The sequence below is a fragment of the Aspergillus novofumigatus genome (assembly GCF_002847465.1).
Source record: "Aspergillus novofumigatus IBT 16806 chromosome Unknown P174scaffold_5, whole genome shotgun sequence".
Classification (NCBI taxonomy): Eukaryota; Fungi; Ascomycota; class Eurotiomycetes; order Eurotiales; family Aspergillaceae; genus Aspergillus; species Aspergillus novofumigatus.
In genome coordinates this window covers 358851-378166 of record NW_020194278.1, presented here as the reverse complement: position 1 = coordinate 378166, position 19316 = coordinate 358851, and the positions used below count along the sequence as shown (strand labels likewise).

The following is a 19316-nucleotide window of genomic DNA, read 5'->3' as shown; positions in this document are numbered from 1 at the left end:
GCTTGGCGCTCTTCATTGCAGTATAGTCGTGAGGTATGGTTCATCCTGCAGGATGCCGGTCCGTCAATACGATACGATATGCATCGCAAACTACCAATCCCGCTCGTGTTCATGATCCTTGTACATGAACTGGACGAACAGGCTTATGGTAGCTCCTGCTGCCAGGGACAGGTTACATTGAGTGAGGATGTTCGACTTGTCCACCCGATGAGACAATATACTGAAGGTCGTCCAGAGGCGGAGTGTCTTCACGAGTGCTGCGAGTCTGGCAAGGACATGCATAGGATCAGTCAGTGAACTGCAATTAACTCTGCGATAGAGACCCGCCTCAATTTCCTGCTGGCCTTGAAGCAGTACCCCTTGTCTGCAAATTCAGCGACAAATGTTGGATTGGTTAGGGGTGGCCACCAGTGCCTTGGCCTTACAGCGTTTTTGCTCATGACTGATGAAATGAATACAGACGTGCATTCCCATCTATCAGAAGGTTTTCCAGATTCCCTGCCAAGCATGTAAGCCTTCCAAGAATGGACGTAAAATGCGAAGGGAGCGAGGAGGTGCATCGTACCTGGCAAAATTCACGTTGGCTAATCTCTGTCAAGGCATGAGTGTGTGAGCTTCCGAAGTGCTCCCTGTAGGACTCAATTCCGTGTCATATTAGCGAACGGAGGACTAAAACTCATTCATATTGTCTTGTCGCAAAAAGTATGGACATCGGCTACGTAGCGTTACATAGCCTAGAAGGATGGGAGGAAGAGCAACACTTGTAAACGGGCTTCAGCGAGCACGTCATGAAGCACAGATACTCCCTTGCCAGGAAGTGCAGAGCTAGTAGCATGCAGACTTTCTCACTTTTGTTCCTCATATCCCGAATAATCTGTCCCAGTCAATAGGAGATGAAGTCTACTGGTGAAAGCTGATTGTAAGCTGCTTGTACAGACAACTATTGAATGCAATCGAACCACTCCCTAGCTTTGCAATTCCACGCCAACGACATGATAACCAGATATGAAAAGATACGTAATGAAGAAGATTGCAAGTACAAACTGATCACATATGTAAAGTCTTTGAACTTTCTCCGAAAATAGACAGACAGCCTGATCACCTTCGGCTGGGGACTGTTTGTGTCATAGTCATTCAACGAAGTACGCAAACACTTCATGCACCACATGAATTCGTGGTTTCACTGCCTGACTTGAACGGCACGCCGCGCATTTGCTGGCAAGGAGAAATGGAAGAACTGACAATATGATGCTGAAAACCCAAAAGCGACGTCGACACAATGTGTGCACTCATATACAATGTAGTTCCCCCTGCACATTTTAATAATGTAGTGATGTCGGAATAAGTCGCTTGATCATGAAAACTAGAAAAGTAACTGAAAAATAGTTGTTCCTGATTCAAGTGCTCGGTAACATACTATTATCCAAGCGGACTCAAACCAGGAGGTTTCGGAGGTTGTCCTCAAAATTCTGCGTGCTGCTCCCTTGGCCTGTATCACCCTCAGAACTCTGCGTTTGAGCAGTCTGAGGAGCAGCGCTGCCTTCGGGCCCAATATCAGGAAGCCTTCTTCTGCAACCACACTCCGAGCAGCGGACTATGTGGACCACTTCGAGCTTCTTAAAGCCAAGACATTCATGCGCTTGCGGCACCATGCGCAGCGGGTAAACCCAACCCTGGAGAACATCAACTGTCTCAGTAAATAAGGTAAGCAGTAGATCCAGAACTCAAGTTGTCACGATCTGGATGAGCGTGCGCGGGGGATCCTGAGTGGAGCGTCATGCATTCTGACCAGAGTTTGCATAATCGCATTATTCAACTGCATCTTTCGCTGCTGTGTAAGACACACATCGGTAAAATCTTGCCCCGAATCGAAACAGGCGCCATTGGGCTATAGAGGCGACTCTGACAATCCGCACCGGATGCAAAAGCGCATCTCAGCTTCGGGGCCGTTTTTGGCACGGCTGCCCGTGATCTCTGAAAACTCTCAATATAACCAACTTCTAGTGCAATAGTCGGAAAGCGTCGACCTGGCACGTATACAGCGCGATCACAAGTTTTCTGACTAGTATAGAGTTAGTAACTGCCCATAAAACACTTAACGGGGCTATGGCTGGGCTTACGAGCCTTTCCGTCGTCAAACTTTTCGACTGCCAGCATCGTGCGCCGTTTGAAGCAAGCGTGTTTGTTGGAGTTCCTGGAATTGTTAGCTCCGATAGTGCTTGTCTAGGGTGGAGCTGAACTCACTCGCGCCATAGCTCGTAACCCTGTAGGAAGGCTTCCTGTTGCGTAGCATCTTCCGGCGTCTGGACGTTGACCAGGGAGCGGAGGTATTTGTTGGTTTAGTAGAGGGAGACCTTCGACGCATGGTCGCAGTGTTCGACAATGGGAAGGTGAACCTCCATAAGAAGATTCATGAAGGGTGAGGCGGTAGAGTCTGCCATATGCTGGCTCTTTGGAATTTCAATATCTCTCTCCAGATATTTTCGGTCTTTAGGCCTTGAAAGCTAGTAGCTTTGTATGGATATGCAGATACAAGAATGCAAAGGTAGTGGAAAGAGAGAAGCAGAGCATGATAGAGAAGGTTTACATCCATGATGAGAGCACAGTGGCGAAGTTGTTGAGATTTTGGGCTCTGATCATTCGATATCTCCTTTTATATTGGATATTTCCAGTGTCATTCACTGTTCATTGGCTGTGGAGTGAACATGTATACGTAAGGGTCTGAATGTTCCCTTGATTCAGCGGAACCCGCCTTTATCTACAGTGAATGAATCGTTATTATCTTTGGCGTGCAGGTAGTTATGTAGAATCCAGTGAGAAGCAAACAAATTTCACATGGATAGGGCTGAGTCTCAGGCTTGGAATTCACTGCGCCAATCATGGCTGTAGTCATCCATCGGAATCAAGATGGAGGAGCAAACAGCAAACAGTACAACCCGTATACGGACCTTAGAGAAAATTGTCTGACTCTGTTATAGCCAACCCGAGCATTGGCCATAGATCCAGCAGCATGTACGTCGGTGTTTACTTTGAAGCCGTTGCAAGATATCTATTTTACATTGGAGTTGTATATATACCGGTTATGAGGATGCTTCACTTCCACTATGTACTTGTCCCTCAGACGTAAAACAAGCCAGGGAATATAATATTTATATAGTAAGTTATTATATTAATAAATAAAATATATAGATATCCTAGTGGTGTGGCTAGAATACTAGAAAAATGGGTGGTAATTAGAATACTAGGGGTCACCTGACTAGGTAGTATGGATATATCCATTATCCGCAATCCAACCCGCATGGATATGAGGGTGGGTTAGATAGGTGGTGGATCAACCCATAACCCACATGGGTTGGATTGAACCCCTTGCGGATCCATCCAAACCCAATCCACGACCAGTCTACAGCTGACGCCACTAAGGAAGCAATCTACAATGCATTAGTAGGCGCTGAAGACATGGAAGGCCCTTAGGGAAAGATAGTCAAAGCAGTGGATCATGAGGGATTGAAATCCATCATGGAAAAATATTTGTAGATGCATATTATGCATTATGCATTTATAATTCTGGTATCTCGCTAACGCTTTTCCAGTAACAACCTAATGGGGTCAATCCTTTCCTCACACCCTTCATAAAACCCAGCCACAAGATCAAAAAGATGACTCAGCCTGGTGATGTAGTTATATATACTGATCTGCTAGAACCTGATTCCTCTTGACAGATGGTTATCTTTTTCGTACAAGCTCTTAATAGCCGAGCATTGTGTGTGTGTTTAAAAAAAAATTTAAGAAATTATTTCCGAAGCAGGTCGGTAGGAAACAAGCAAATCATAGAAAGTTAAGGGCGGCTAGAATGAATATTTCTAGGTATAAAATATATCTTTTATTAAGTAGAGACTCTGTGGAGTAAGTCTGGGTGACAACAGAAAGGACTAGAGTTACATTTGGTCTGAGTTCAGGCAAGTCCAACCCCAGTTGGAACTGAAGCGCTGTGATTTTTAGTCTAAATTTTAGAAATCAGAACCAAACCTAATCTGTTCTGATTTAGTTTGAGTTTCATTGTAAAATCCACCACTAGGCCTAGAGGATGTGCTCCAAAACTGGTTTTAATCTGCATCCATCCAGTGGCTCTGCAAGTACTCCTTCACCGACGTAGGTTTCACCTCTGGGCACAGCCTATTAACAACTGGTTCCAGGTACCCTTCGTCTAGCCGGTCTCTGCAGTATGCGAGTTTAAGTTCAACCCATAGCCAAGCCATAAAATCATCAGAAGAGACACTTTTTAGCTTTCTTTCAAGGCTCTTCGAATTCACAACCGTCACATCAAGCTTGCGTTTCGCTACCGCCTCCGCATGAGTAAGAAGTTCACCCATGGTGAGAGTTTCACCAACCATGGTCATGCTGGGTTCCCACCTGGGAAGCTCTAAAGAATATGCGACGAAGCGACCCACATCCCTCATCGTAGTCAAGGTAATCCGGGGCCATTTGCCGTCGTCCGTCTGAGGTAATTCAGCGATGCCATTCTTGAGCGATATGAGAAATGCCCCGGAGCCATCCTTCATATCTCCTTGCCGGTGAAGGCCCTGACATGCCTCATCTTCACCTTTTGCATACCCGCCACCTTCCTGCAGCCTGATAAGTTGCTTGTCCTCCGGCAGCGGTGGCTCAGGGTTAGGAAAAATTCCATGTCCCAAATAATTCATGTACGAGCCGTGGTTAAACCTGGTGCATTCGATTTTATCTTGAAATCTCATGCATTCTTCCCACACGCCTTCAACTGCTCCCTTTGTGGCGCTGACTGCTTCCAATCCGGTCGGCCCAAATCCCCATTGTGATGGCGCAAAGCGTGCACAGCCAGCTTTAACCGCTGCGTGGAGTAAATTTAGCTGGACTTGTCGCTGGGACCCATCTAGCGCGGATGTTACTGAAATAAGTGTGTCCACGCCCTTAAGCGCGCCGGCAACCGATTCCACAGAGAGGTAGTCAGCAGTGCGAATCTGGACGCGCAGCTCTTCGGGGTCAACAGCACGAAGCCAGAGTGGACGATGACGAGAGCGGGAGAGGATAACTATCTTCCATTGCGGCCCATGTGGAGCAGAAAACAGCGCGGTCACGATTGCCCGCCCAAGGCTGGGTGACGTGCCACCTGCCAATCCAAGTGTTGGCATTGGGATGGTTCGGAAACGGAACTCTGCGAGACGATGAGCGCAACAATTTCAAGGGTGCAGTGTAGTAGAAGAAAAACAATTAAGCCGATGAGACCCCATCCCCAACCTCGCCGGTGAGCCAGCCAGCTTTATAGCAGAGACAAGAACTCAAAAACGCAACGTTAAGACATCATGCGTCTCTGTACGGACATGTGCCGGAGTCCGACTCTCTGGCCAAGACAGCCGTGGTGGGCTTTCCGGGCTACCCAAACCTCCGAGTGTCCGAGCACCGCAATCTCATCCATATTGACTGGGAATCTATATACTGCCCTTATCACCTACAGTTGTGGTACAACGTCTGTATCATTGCTGGCCTCTTCTGATCATGTCCACCCTCCTCAAACCCGTTCCCCGCTACATCTTCTGCAATATAGAGCCTGTTCTCCTCTTTGCAGGTTTCGCAACCTCGGTGATCTCGACCCCAACATATGTTGCTTCTCTATCGTCTGCCTCCCGGCCTCATGGGTTACTTCCTACTGAGCACATTCTGGCTCTTCAATTGAGCAATGTTTATCTTCTGCTGGCATTTATCAATATCTTTGTGCTCAACACAACCAGTGAACTAAAGGTCGTGAAGGCATATCTCTCAGCGTTATGGTGGGGAGACTTAGGACATTTGAGCAGCACTGCCTGGTGCTTAGGAAGAGAAGGGATGGCTGCAGCTTCTTCTTGGACTACCATAACCTGGGCCAATTTCCTTATACCGTCCTTCCTCTTTCTGGCAAGGACGTTGTATCTCTTAGGCGTCTTTGGATCAGACGCCGTTGTGGACGGTGAGAAATTCGAATAAATGGGAAGGCCTGTTAAGAGTCACAGCAAAGGGTAAGCATATACCAACTGCACCATGTCTATTCGCCATTCACTTACCAGAGGAGCAAGGAAATGTTAACGGTCCTGCTACTGGGCACTAGTTTGGAATTCTATGTCGGTGCACTATGTGTTGGAAAATTAACTGCTGAGTTGCTATGTGGAATAGAAGCCATTTGTCTATCTCTTTTTCTCTTATTTTTCTTTTTCTTTCTTTCAAGGAGGGGGAAGTGTCTCTTCCTCGCCTGAATAGCGGGCCTTTCGAATTGTTGTTTAAGCTTAACTCCGTATTTGACTATCACAAGCAGCAGGAGCTATGCTGGGATCTGGATGTAGAAGATTACAATCGCGACTGCAGTGCAATTAATGATTAAAAAGATATTTAAGACGCCGCTTTCACATGCAGTGGCCAATCACTTATTTATAAATTTACAAAGAGCTTGAGTCTCCGTGTCGCCCCCAATTTAGGGTAACCAATGAACCGCTAAGTCGGACACTTGTGGAGAACTTATACAGAGTCTACTTTCCAGTATTTCTTGAGGAGAATGGACAGGGTTGTTGTTGTTGTTGTTGTTGCCGGAGTCCGAGACCCCGAGCGGGTCTTGTCCACTCCTCATGACATCCGAAGTCTTCACTCACTCTCCTACTCTCATCAATCGACAGCACTGAGACTAAGCAAACTTCAGAAGGTAGACATATTGAGCGAACAGACAGTATTTATAGATCCAATTTTAATAGAGTCTCCAGGATCGAGTAAATCAGGGAGGTACTCGGCAATGCTTGAATATCTTTGTTGGTTAGCGATCTCCGATTTATGCAGAACGCGACGATTGGGGCGTGACGCAGTATTAGTTGAATATTGAGAATAAACATACAAGTTGATTAGCGCGGATTGGACGACAACTTACTAAGTGCAAATTTATGGTGAAATCGTATACAGGATACAGGTCAGCCGGCCTTTCGGAAAAGTTCGGCCAGTGCCAAGATAGCTGATACAGTGAATGAGACAAGCCCAGATCACGTGACTGAACCACACTTTAAGGGTCGGCTGACCTCAAATCATATAAAACGTCTGGTGGGGCGAAATTAGAGGCCGGAGTCCGAGACCCCGAGTCCTGATGTATCACGACTTTCAAGGCGGCCGAAATCTCCTCTCACTGCCTACTCTCGTCGTCAGTGCTCTTGAAGGCTAAAAGCAATGACCGAGCAGACGGTACCCATGAATCCAATCTCGGTAAGGTCTCTTGACAATGTCTCTGCTTATTATTAATCAAGCCTCCAGTGCCGGAGATGCAAGGAAAAAAAGGTAGATACTGAGCAAATGGGTGCAGATTACCGTACGGACACCACCTCATGGTAAACTAAATTTGGCACAGATTCGGTGCAGCAAAACCTTACCTCAGTGCGGCAAATGCGTGGAAGGAGGTGTTGATTGCGAATATGCCCCTCGGGCCACAAGACCCAAGGGGCAACGGTGAGTGATGTCTCCGAGCCCCAATCACCTGACCATCCTATGCCTGTCGCTAACTCAAACCAGTGCTCAAGCAGCAAGTCTGGATGACACCGTATCTGACATTCTACAGCGCCTCTCAAGCGTCGAGGAACACGTAGCTTCCATTAACCGCGGGTTCTCTCTGGAGAGCGTCCCATCGCCTCATCGTACACAAACGGCGAATCCGACAGCTCGGACGCCCAGAGAGTTAAACCATGACATTTTGGAGAGCCTTGGACTAAGTAGTGGGGGATTTCTCTCCCCGCTGACCTTTGTGAGCTTCAACTGACGCCGTACTAGACCCTAGCTTCTCGGTTGTTGTGCTTGACGCAATAGCCAAAGCGCGTGATGCACTCCAGACGCATGTCTCACAACCTTGGTCGCCCCGAGAATATGAGCTTAATGAGATGATGAACGGTTTTCCTCATGTTGCGAAACTGTGCAGGATGATGCAGGCGGTTGAACCGTGTGATGTCATCAAAATTTCGGAAGAGACAGCGATGCGATGGGTGAACTGTCCGTCTGGCCCGTTCATTAACAAGGACATAGGATATATTCGAACTCAGCACTAATTCTACTTCTACAGTGTATTTTGAAAACTTTCGAGCTTTGGACGCCCAACTACCGATAGACGAGCAGTTGATGTTTAAGCTTACACTAGTATCTGGCCTGGCATATGTTCAAATCGACGCATCTGCACTCATCATTTACCATCATGTCATCTTTCGTGGAATGCTCTTGGATGCTACCTTGTGCCATCAACGCCGTGAAATATCGACCTCTCTGTATCAGTCCACTATTCGATTACTAGAACGTTGGCAGCATGAAGCAGGGGAACGTCCCATAGATTTCCAAGCGGCATTTTTACTGGTGAGTCACTTGATTTTTGCCAGGATCGAACATAGTTTATTCCCCTCTTCGAACATGGACACAATTAACAACTCTTTGAAGAGCTGGTTGGCGGCCGACTTCTTCAACTACGATCTCTCTTGGGATTGCTTCCGTCGAGCGTGCTCCATTGGACGACAGTTGGGGATTTTCACGGTTGACGCGGAACACATGGAGGGCTCAGATGCGCCAGGGGATTACAGTAGTACGTCGACTGACTGCACATTGACCAAAAGCCAAAAACGATATGCGTTCTGGCAGCTACTGCAGACCGACTGTCTATTCAGGCAGCTCTTTGGCAAGTCGCCAGTCATACCCTTTGGTAGCTGGTGCGTGCGCTTTCCTGACCTGCCTCTCCATCCGGATGGGGTCACACCAGAATCTACCCTTCAAGTGTATTTCATTGTTAGTATGAGATTTGCGTTCATTACTTTGAGGTTTCTGGAATTCCTCGATACACACGGTCATGCTTCGGAGGACCAAGTAACAGAACTTGTCCTTGAGCTTAAATCTGTGGTAGCTGAATGGGACTTGGTACGTCTTTCGGTATCACTATCCGTATTATAGTCTTCCACTAACAAACGAAGGAGCGTTCATTTAGAGCTGCAGTAAACCCAACAGACACGTATCTTTATGCCGACCTCCTCTTCAGCAGCCACTTATTAATCATATCGTTTGAACAATCTACAAAAACATCCTATCCCTTGCAGCAGATTCCTGAATCGTCGCTTTATGCAGCCCGTCAGTCAATTAATATACTAGAGCACTGGTCCAAATTGCCAACGGGCAACCCCTACCACACGATCAGGTGCGTATATCCGAGGACCTAGGCAGAATGCAGCAGCTAACCCGTTGAAAACCTCAGTCTCGTTTCGTCCTACCCAGTTATCCATATATTCATCCTTCAGTCAAACATCCTGTCCAATCCTGACACAGCAACCGCTGAGGCCGACCTTGCATTGACCCTGTGCTTTGGCACCATGTTGCGTAAGTGGTCGGAGGAGAGAAACCAGGTCGGCGCCCACCTGGCGTTTGTAGTCAACGTACTTAACGAAGTCTGCCGACGTGTTGTTTGTGTGAAGTCTCTGTCAACCACGCGGCAGTAGCCGTTGCCGCCGGGAAACCTCTCCACATCATCATCCGGTCCTTCAACCACTTCTGCCGCCACGCGGACTTCTCAAATGTGAGAAAAGGCGTTAATTATAGAAGTGAGAAAGCATGCTAGTCCGTTCAGAATAGTCTGATATCACCAACTCTATGCGCCCTCTCGTTGTCCATCCCGCATTGTCTATCAAATAAGGATCAATGGTCAGATAATCTCTCAGGCAAGCAAAACTTTCATTCTCACGAAAATCAAGGACAGTTGGGCGGACGTGACAAGCTCCAATTCACGGGCGCAAAAGGAGGTGGCGAAGTGCAGAACACAGGATGTACAGCTTCCTAGCTGTAGAGGGCGGTGCAGTCTAGAACTTGGGCGGCAAAGCAGCAAAAGGGAATAGACACTGATAGGGGTAAGCACTGACATATATATCCCGTTGTATAGTTTTATTTCTTTATTTATTTTTGTGCTGCTGGGCCCTTGCTGCTTTCTTCACCAATAAGCTAGGGGCTCCACTGCGGGTAGTGGATTGTTTTCCTGCTTCTGATGTGAACCCATTCATCGCCCTGTTCAGCTGACTATTCCGGTGACTCTGACTGCATTCACAGGGAGTTATGGGATACCATCTTCCAAGCATCGTAGCCCAACTGTGGAAAGCCACTCTATGACACTTATTATTATAAATGTTGAGCTTTTATAACAAGAGGCCATATGCATGATTTGTGAGCTATGAGCAGAGTACAGCCCCACCTGAGGGGTTGTTAGAGGAGATTGGGTACTGTAGAAGCTGTTTATTTGCAGACATGTCAAACCAAGCTAAGAGGGTGTGATAGCACTGAATGGCAAAAAAGTAGTAATCAGTTAACTAATGAGGCGGAACTATCTGAAAATTGAAGTCGAGAGGCTGAAGCGCGACGCCCGAGGTCGACGGCAGACAGTGTATCGCTGCAGAATTAGTGCTGTCTCTGACGCAACTTATGAAGACGAAGTGTCCGACTCTCTCCTTTTATTCCTCTTCTGCCTCTCATTTAATAAAGTGAGCAACCCCAACAATATTGGATTATGTTGCTGCAAGAAAGGATATCGTGACTCTTGTTGAAGAAAGTGGTACGTTCTTTAGCAGCCCAAAATCTGTCACACGTCTCTACAGCAAACTTCTCTCAGGATATCATTTGCTATACCTAAAACATAAAGCACATACGACCATAGGGTGTGGAAAACAGGGCTTCCTGTCTGCTCAGCCGTACTTAAGCCACACGCCAGCCAGTTAGTAGTTGGGTGGGTGACCACCAGTGAATCCCGGCTGTTGTATGTTGGAGTTCACTAAGTTTTTCTAATTCATCAGGTTTAGCACCCCAGAGTATGTTATGTTGCCAGCTATATAATACTATAGTAGTAGTTCTACCTAACTATAGCATCCACCTTAGCGCAGAGTTTTAATTAATAGCTATAGAAATATTTAACTGCAATAGAAGTTAACTGTAGCGGGCAGGGCCCGCTGGGTGCTCATGCTGTTCAACAGCCCTCGCAAGGTCTTATCCAAACTGGACACCAGCTGTCAGTCACGTGACTTTTATACTAACTAATGTAATAACCCAACGCTGTCATATAACCCAGCCTCCCCTTTTCATGTCCAGCCACGATACGCCCCCAGTTAGACTTCTTAGTAATTTCTTACTATCCAAACCTAGGTCATAGGTCGAACCGGCTTCTAGCCCGTGACATTAGAAATCACTCGCCCTAAGATAGTTAGGAGAAGAAAGAGACAGCCAAACCAGCAAGACAGCCAAACCAGTGAGACAGCCAAACCAGCAAGACAGCCAAACCAGCGAGACAGTCGAACCAGCAAGACAGCCAAACCAGTGAGACAGCCAAACCAGCAAGACAGCCGAACCAGCAAGACAGCCGAACCAGCAAGACAGACAGACTATGAGCTATAATAACACATTGGAATCAATGCCCACAGAAGAACCTAGCTAGACTGGTCGTGGGTTGGGTTTGGATGGAATGAACTATATAAGACTGCAGGCACTCTGACCAAGATATATCAGCACAATATTAGAGTCTCTAAATATCTTGAGGAACGACATCTCAAGAAGGAAGAGGAAAGCCTCTTATATCTTTTCCCCTCATCCTTAATGCTCTGCTTCTGCTCCTTATAATCATGGTGTATGCGCCGGGCTCGTCTTAAAAGAAGTAAGATGTGAATGGCGCTAGGACGAACTGAGTAAGGTTGACTAGTTCTTATAAAAGTGGCGATACACAGCGTGGAAAGGCCACAGTTTCTGGCGCAAAAGCCACGCATAACCGTGTCCTTTCCGTCGTCACCCAGACTTACTCCGTATACCTCTGCCCTGCAGCCTTTCACACCCTTCACAGTAATAGTGGGCCATCTGATTGATCATGATGGGCCGAGCATAGGGTTGGTACGTCCCGTTCTTCATTCCACAGGATATGCAGGATCTCCAAGGAGCTCGATGGCAATTCTTCCGATAGTCCCAGAAAATTTGATCATCGGAGAAATTGTCTGCCGAGAGGAATGTTCTGCAGTCCAGACAGAAGAAATGGTTCCAGTATCTAGAGGAATGTAAGCGTAAGGATAATACCTTCTATCCCCTCCCACCTGAACTGTTTTCTTTGACAGTCACCCGCCACACTTACTCTGGCCACATTTCGAGGGTGATGTAGAATGCTTCCCACTCTTCAAGCTCAAGCTCTGTTGTGTCAACGGCGATGGTAGACCGGAGGTACTTATTTGCATTTTTCAAAGCCACTGCCGAGGCAGGGTCAAGGTACTCGCGGATCAGTAGGTGTATCTCTACCGGGAGATTGAGGAAGGTAGTTGTCGATGCCATGATTGACTGGCTTTGAGGCTCAGATTGGATAGAGAATGGAAGAAGTGATAGAGAAGTATTCCACAGCTTAGCGTCTGGAGGGACGAGAACTGGCAAGGTGAGAGACGCGAAAGAGAGATGAGAAGACAGAGAGATGAGAAGACAGAGAGATGAGAAGACAGAGAGATGAGAAGACAGAGAGATGAGAAGACAGAGAGACGAGAAGACAGAGAGTACTGGCCTTCCCAGGCACCCATGCCTCACATTGACGGTCACCTATGGAGTCGAGAACCTACCTTCAGCACAATAACAGTGAATGAGTAGACAATCGGCTCTGTTTTGATACTGTGTCAACTCCTCCTTACTTTCTTTATCACACACCTCCGAAGCTGAGCGATGGGTACATATGCAACACTCCGTAAACCAGAGCGAGTCATAATTACTGCTTTGTGTCAAACAATCTGACACTATTTTCACCCTGCCATCATCGTAATATAAATCTATACACAGCAATGAGTATTCGAAAAAGCACTGCTTCATGCGCTAATGTAAAAGTGCATGGAGTGTGCATTGCCAGATTATTGCCAGCTGAAGAACGGCGTGCTCCGTTATGAGTGATCTTGAGAGAATCGTAACTTGTCTCAATAAACAGTAGGTCTCTGGCATCAGATGTTAGCGAGAATCGGTCACGAAGCTTAGATTCGGTCTCCACGGTCTAGCGCTGTGCTCGGCCTGGATGAGAGCATTCGTAGTCATGAGTGTGTGCTCTGCTGCCGGCGTTCATGGTCTTCCAAAATTGTGTTTGACTACCAACCCAATGGAGCAATTAGAAGACTTGCCCGGATATTATAGCTACTCGTGCACGAAGTAAGTCTTGTAGTCTGCCATAGTCATCTGTAGACAAATCATAGTGAATTTCGTGCGGCATCGAGAAATTTCCGCAAGAGCCACAACATCTCAAAGCTCAACAGGCGATTATATTGAAAATCTTTCTGTTTATAAGTAACTACCATTCTACGACAAGATATGAACTGAAATTGGCATTTAAATGCGCTGAAGCAGGCCAGCAACAGACTGTGGTGGATCTCGTATATAGACCCACTCCTCACAACTTCCTAAAGCGGAAGCCCAGAGTCAGCGCCAAGAGGCCAAGCTTCTATGGACTATGACATTATCTTGCATGGTAGATGAAGGTGGATTCAATTCTCCGAGTAGAAACTTATTCTGGAAGGTTGGCTCTACCAAGTGTCTTGGCTGATGGACGAGCAGATTCGGCCATGCTTAGAAATCAGAATATCCTGTAGATATAAATCCACGTCGTGGACTACACGAAGTCGAACGATCAAGACCATGGAGGACAAGTCAGTTTCAAAGGACCCTGCCGAGATGGCAACCCATGATATAGAAGAAGACAGCGAAGCACGCATCGAAAGACTAGGCCGCGAGCGCCCACCCTGCTTCTCCAGCCTGTGGTCCGAACTAACCTTTTGCTTCTCCATCGTCATGTCTCAAATCCTCGCTGTATGTCCCTCCACTCCCTGCCTCCAGTTGGTGACTGACTGACAGTTTAGGAATACTACATCTCCGGCTCCAACATCCTCCTCCCAACCCTCATCTCCGCCTTGGACATCCCCCTCGCCTCCTCCATCTGGCCCTCCACAGCCCTCTCCCTAGCAGTCACCTCCACCCTCCTCATCTTCGGCCGCCTGGCAGACATGTACGGCGGCTTCGCATGCTACCTCTTCGGCGCCGCCTGGCTCACCATCTCATCCATTCTCGCCGGCTTCTCGCAAACCTGGCTAATGCTCGTCATCTGCCGCGCACTGCAGGGCCTCGCCCTCGCTGCATTCTTACCGTCTGGCATGATGATCCTGGGGAGCGTGTACCGCCCCGGACCGCGGAAGAACCTCGTCTTTAGCGTGTACGGCGCCTGCGCGGCGCTGGGGTTCTTCGTGGGGATTTTCTTTTCCGGGCTGTGCGGGAGGTTTCTCAGTTGGAGGTGGTATTTCTTTATCGGGGGATTCTTGCCGCTGTGACGGCTGCGACCTCGTTTTTCTCGATCCCGAGTGATTTTGCGGAGCGCAGGAAAACGAGAAAAGTTGGGATGGATTGGCTCGGGCGGGGGTGCTGGTGCCCGGGTTGGTGTTGCTGGTGTTTGCTATTGCGGGGAGTGCGCATGCGCCGAGGCAGTGGGCGACGGTGTATATCGATGTGTGTCTTGCGCTGGGGGTGGTGCTGCTCGTGGTGTTTGTGTATGTGGAGGGGTGGGTGGTGGGGGATCCCCTGGTGACGGCGGATGTGTTTGCAGTGAAGTACATGAAGCCGCTGCTTTTCTCGCTGGTCTGTCTGTATGGCAGTCTGGGGATATTTCTGCTGTACGGAGCATTATAGTACGTCTCCTCCTGATCTATGTTGTGTAGCTACGCTAATCGTCCGCAGCATGCAAAGCATCATGAACGCCAGTCCGCTGCAGATCGTCGCCTGGACAGTCCCCATGGCGTTCGGGGGCCTCCTCATCTCAACGGTTGGCGGCTTCATCCTGCACCGCATCCCCGGTACGATCCTCATGCTCATCTCCTGCCTGGGATACATCGGCTCAGGTCTCTTCTTTGCCCTTCTCCCGGAGAACGGAGGCTACTGGGCGTTTGTCTTCCCGGCCATGATCTGTGGGACGATCGGGATCGACATCAGCTTCAACGTTACTAACATTTTCATCACGAGTAACATGCCGCTGGAGAAGCAGGGGCTGGCCGGGGCGCTGATCAACTGCACATTGCACCTGGGGATTGCGCTGCATCTGGGGTTCGCGGACATCGTGCAGGTCAACACCGACGATCAAGGGCTGAGGAAGAGTTACCAAGCCGCGTTCTGGTTCCAGGTAGCGCTGTCAGGGCTGGGACTAGTGGTGAACGCGTTATTTGTGAGGATTAGTCGGGCAAAGAGCGACCTGACCGTTGACGAGAGGAGGGCTTTAGAGAGTAATCTATAGCATCTATACTCCATACAATGCAATCTACTTCTACTCCTTCTGACGAAGACGAAGTCTCTCCCCCTTCCAATGCAACAACGCCGTCGGCACAAAACTAACCCCCATAATCAACGCCGTCACCACACCCGCACTCCTCGCAACGCCCACACGCTCAAACATAGCCGTGAACCAAAACGGCCCGATAAACCCCCACTCGGACCTCACAAAGTTGATAAACACCCCGATACTCCCCGCATCAGCCGGGTACGCATCAACCGCATACGTCGTCAGCACCGTCGTCACAACCTGGTTCCCAAACGCCGCGACGCCAGTCCCCACCACCGGCGACACAGTCCACACTCCGTGCTTCGCGTGCTCAGTGCACACTAGGAAGACAACCATGCCTGCGATCGTCAGCAGGAACCCGATATAGCTAAGCCAGAGTCGGAATTCAGGCGGCGGGCGGCGGGAGATGCGGCGCGCCCGGAAGGCCATCCATGTGTCTGAGGCGTGGCCGCCTAGCTGCTCGCCGAGGAGGGAGCCGATAATCAGCCCGAGGAACTGCAGGCCGAGTTGCTGGGCGTTGAGGGAGAATTTAGATTGTAGCAGCTGAGGGACCTCGACGGAGTTGAGGACGCTGCCGAAGAGGAAGACCATTGCGTAGGCGCACGCGGCGGTCAGGACGGGGATGTTGGTGAAGAGAGTTAGGGGGTGGTAGAACTCGCGGACCGTGAAGGGGGAGGGGTCGATGCGTCGGAGGGAGAGGTATTCGCGTTGGAGGCTGGAAGTTTTGGAGGTCATGTCTGTGCCGATGTAGCGGGTTTCCGGGCCGAAGACGAGGTAGAGGATGAATTGGACGGCGTTGGTCTGTGGTTCAGTCAGTGGTAGATCATACTCAGATAGTAAAAGAACGTACAATTGCCAAAATCCAGTATATCCACCTATATCCCACGCGCTGCGCAACAAACCCAAAGATGAACGGCCCAATCGGCACCCCCAGCGTGACCATCACCGTCCAGACACCCATATACCTCGCTCTCTCGCGCTTGAAAAACGTCTCCGCGACGACTGCACTGCCAATGGCCATAGCAGGACAGATGAAGAAGGCAACGAGCGCCCTGCAAGCCGCCATAGATGCATAGTCCGGGCTCTTGGCACACCCGATATTACACACGCAGCTTAGCACCAGCGAGACCAGGAAGATAGGCCTCCGTCCGAAGCGCTGTGAGAGGGGCTTCCAGACCAGCGGGCCGCCGCCCAGGATGGCGATCTGCAGCGAGGTGAGGTAGCTGACTTTTTGGATGGACACGCCCAGGTCGACCGCGATGTCTTCGTACGCGGCGATGATGCCTGCTGCGATGAAGGTGCCCATGAAGGCGTGGAAGGCCACCAGGAGGAGGTTGGTTATTCTCTGTTTTCTTTAGTTGCTGTCACAGCTACTCCGTACAGTAGGGGCAAAACTACCTTCCATAAAGGCCAGTTGTATGGATCTGCCGGGTCCATACTCGGGAGGGGATCGAGGTCGAGGGTGCCATGTCGCTGTAGGAGATATGCACGATGAGGCTCGGATAATTCGGTGGCTGGGTCTGGTACGATGTCGATGTCTGCTTCTGCTTCTGCTTTTTCGAGAAAGTCAGACTGCGATTTTGTCTTTCTGGATGTGTCGTCCATGGCAGAGGCCAGTTCCGGTAGATCGATAGATGGCATGATGGGAAATGGTAGAACACGAATAAATAAAGGTCCTGGGACTGACTGAATCTAGGAGAAGCCCCTTATGGCTGATCGAGAAGCGGGGATCACCACACCGTGATGCCCAATAGTCGAGATGACTATTGGTTCCTAATGAAGCTATCCAGTCTAGTGCCCGGTAGTTGTTGCTACTTGATTGCCGTGGTGGGAATCCGGGGAGGACTCTCCACTCGCTGATACGCTGATCCCCCACGAACCCGGGGATTTTCTGGTCTGTTTCTGTCCGACTCGCCGAAGAGAGCTGTCATTTCTTGCCGAGGCTGGATCAACTGCCGATTCAGTTTTCCGATGGCCCACAGGGTCATCCTCTCAGCGGTGATGGCATCTATTCGTGTCAAAGTCGAATCAGTATCGAATCTATTATGCTCCCCATGTACACGAGTCACAATCCGTATGATTGCTATTCTAACTTTTATATCACAAAGTTACAGCCAAGGACCAGAAAGCTTAAATATGGAATCGACAAAGGATGATTCGAGTAAAGTTCGCCAAGTATATACCAAGTCGGTTCCTGCAGCCACAGAGCTTGTCACAGTTGATTTGGTACTAAAGAGACCTGCTTCATACGCTCAACTGCTATAGAGCTAGGACTAAGCACTTATATTCTTCTTCTGCACCTTCGGCTCCAAAGGAAACACCTGTTCTTCCGGTGTCACATTTCCATACACAATATCCCACCGCTCCCGCAGAGGTTCAGGCGTCTCCCAGGCGTATTCCGGGTCCCGCAGCCAGAGCCGTAGCAAATGTCGCCTGCGACCGGTTAGTATATCATATATATATCGTATAAACATTGCCCGGGGCAAAGCTTACTCTTTCCCCGGCGCATCGCGGAACCCCTTGCGCGCATGGAAAATACTCAAGTTATTAATATACTGCACATCGCCCTTCTGGAAATCCAGCGCGGCACTGTGCTCCTCGGCCAGGAAGTGCAGCGCGTCGAGCGCTTCGGCCTGCGCTTCGGTGATGGGCGGGATATTCGCTGAGCGGGGCTGGGCGAGGAAGCCGGTGAAGTAGCGGCGGGCGTACTGGATGAGGACGCGCTCGGGTGTCAATGCCGTTGCGTTCTGGTGGTAGAGTAGGGCCGCGAGGTATATGGGCGCTCCGGGTTATTGAAGCTAGCGCTGTAAGCAAGATATTAACCAGGTGAGAGGGCGCGCACTCACCCATCCACAGGCCAATCCGTCGCCAACGTCCAGATCAGATCCGGTCGTTCCTTGGCGAGAATGTTATACACGAGCCAGCTGCTGGAGATCTGGCTTTCGCCTCCCTCTGCGGCTGTCTGGAGACAGAGCAGCGAGACGATATCCCCTGCGTCGGTGTGAAAGACCTGTTTGTCGGCTGTACTGCCGGGCCCGCCGATATTCCCAGCTTGATCGGTGCGAGTCAGGTCCTTGATATGCGCGAGCACGACGGAGGTTCCGTCCTCTTGTCGTTGGTCCTGCTGCCGGCCGCGGAGGCTGCCGATATGGGAGGATACGCCGGCGTAGATGAGGATGTTGTCTTCGCGGGAGTACCGATCGACGTCTAAGCCGCGGAGGACGAAGAAGCCTCGGCCGTTGTGGATTTCGTGGGATAGTTCCCGCAGTATTGGATGGAGAGTGGGAAGGGGAATGTCTCCTGGTTGATGTGGCCGGCACCAAGGCCCAGGGCTGTGGAAGTTAGACAGGCCATTGCCGTTGGTTTTGGATAACTCACACTTGAAGCTATTCAACGCAGCGTGTATCTCCTCTCGCTGCGCGTCATTGAGCTTATAGATCCAGTCATCTTGTTTTTCTATCTCCTTGCCCTCCCAGACAAGAGGAGAAGAAAGTTTCTCGGGGAAGCCAGGAGGAAGAGACTTGGGCAGATCCTCGGTTGCCTTGCGACGCTGCCCGCGCGCGAGATACTTTTCGTAATCTGGATGATACTGAATATCAGGTTGTCTGAGTGTCTGAATTTCGACCATTTTGTGGCGTCAATTCTAGGATATCTTTGATTGCCTACTGCAAGGTGGGGGTAACTGGTATATAAGTCCCCGCAGGCATCACATCATCGGATGCCTGTATAGCGACGTATTGCACCATCGTGTGCACCACACTAGGCTTGCCATGCATTAATATGTTCCCCTCTGTAATCAAGACTCTTCTATCAAATCTACACCTGATTCTGTCAAAATGTGATGGACTCAAATATCACCTCTGAAGTGCAGACATGTCAACCGATCCCCGATAATAGCGAATCTATGGGAATCGCTAGTAAGCGGTAGGTTTCGGGATGAAAGAAGGTCTGATTCCTG

At 49.4% G+C, this 19316-nt stretch overlaps 8 protein-coding genes across 8 annotated transcripts; 3 read left to right on the top strand and 5 right to left on the bottom strand.

Annotated features, from left to right (window-relative positions):
* Window positions 1–2000: 2000 nt before the first annotated feature.
* Window positions 2001–2441, bottom strand: P174DRAFT_421474 (uncharacterized protein; the record flags this gene model as incomplete). The annotated part of the gene is made up of 4 exons (XM_024824955.1): window positions 2001–2062; window positions 2121–2194; window positions 2245–2303; window positions 2355–2441. The coding sequence occupies 4 exons, from the start codon at window positions 2439–2441 to the stop codon at window positions 2001–2003; spliced, it is 282 nt and encodes a 93-aa protein (XP_024681003.1).
* Window positions 2442–3766: 1325 nt separating this feature from the next.
* On the bottom strand, window positions 3767–5225 carry P174DRAFT_390643 (NmrA-like family protein). Its single transcript, XM_024823495.1, has one exon. The coding sequence runs from the start codon at window positions 5163–5165 to the stop codon at window positions 4104–4106; it is 1062 nt and encodes a 353-aa protein (XP_024681002.1). The 5' UTR covers window positions 5166–5225; the 3' UTR covers window positions 3767–4103.
* Window positions 5226–5389: 164 nt separating this feature from the next.
* P174DRAFT_442246 (uncharacterized protein) lies at window positions 5390–6459 on the top strand. Its single transcript, XM_024827530.1, has one exon. The coding sequence runs from the start codon at window positions 5530–5532 to the stop codon at window positions 5992–5994; it is 465 nt and encodes a 154-aa protein (XP_024681001.1). The 5' UTR covers window positions 5390–5529; the 3' UTR covers window positions 5995–6459.
* A 1774-nt stretch (window positions 6460–8233) lies between these two features.
* On the top strand, window positions 8234–9927 carry P174DRAFT_442244 (fungal specific transcription factor domain-containing protein; the record flags this gene model as incomplete). The annotated part of the gene is made up of 4 exons (XM_024827529.1): window positions 8234–8373; window positions 8455–8925; window positions 8979–9199; window positions 9257–9927. Coding segments are annotated over 4 exons (1073 nt in total), but the record flags the coding sequence as incomplete, so codon positions are not given.
* Window positions 9928–11128: 1201 nt separating this feature from the next.
* On the bottom strand, window positions 11129–12345 carry P174DRAFT_390637 (uncharacterized protein; the record flags this gene model as incomplete). The annotated part of the gene is made up of 2 exons (XM_024823494.1): window positions 11129–11883; window positions 12152–12345. The coding sequence occupies 2 exons, from the start codon at window positions 12343–12345 to the stop codon at window positions 11538–11540; spliced, it is 540 nt and encodes a 179-aa protein (XP_024680999.1). The 3' UTR covers window positions 11129–11537.
* Window positions 12346–13674: 1329 nt separating this feature from the next.
* Window positions 13675–15313, top strand: P174DRAFT_488021 (putative MFS multidrug transporter; the record flags this gene model as incomplete). The annotated part of the gene is made up of 4 exons (XM_024830792.1): window positions 13675–13845; window positions 13896–14356; window positions 14424–14714; window positions 14764–15313. The coding sequence occupies 4 exons, from the start codon at window positions 13675–13677 to the stop codon at window positions 15311–15313; spliced, it is 1473 nt and encodes a 490-aa protein (XP_024680998.1).
* A 30-nt stretch (window positions 15314–15343) lies between these two features.
* On the bottom strand, window positions 15344–16999 carry P174DRAFT_390634 (putative MFS multidrug transporter; the record flags this gene model as incomplete). The annotated part of the gene is made up of 3 exons (XM_024823493.1): window positions 15344–16159; window positions 16209–16703; window positions 16757–16999. The coding sequence occupies 3 exons, from the start codon at window positions 16997–16999 to the stop codon at window positions 15344–15346; spliced, it is 1554 nt and encodes a 517-aa protein (XP_024680997.1).
* Window positions 17000–17631: 632 nt separating this feature from the next.
* On the bottom strand, window positions 17632–18986 carry P174DRAFT_460961 (TauD/TfdA family dioxygenase; the record flags this gene model as incomplete). Its single annotated transcript, XM_024829947.1, has 4 exons — window positions 17632–17791; window positions 17852–18105; window positions 18213–18655; window positions 18737–18986. 4 exons carry the CDS (start codon window positions 18984–18986, stop codon window positions 17632–17634), a joined length of 1107 nt encoding a protein of 368 aa, XP_024680996.1.
* Window positions 18987–19316: the final 330 nt, after the last annotated feature.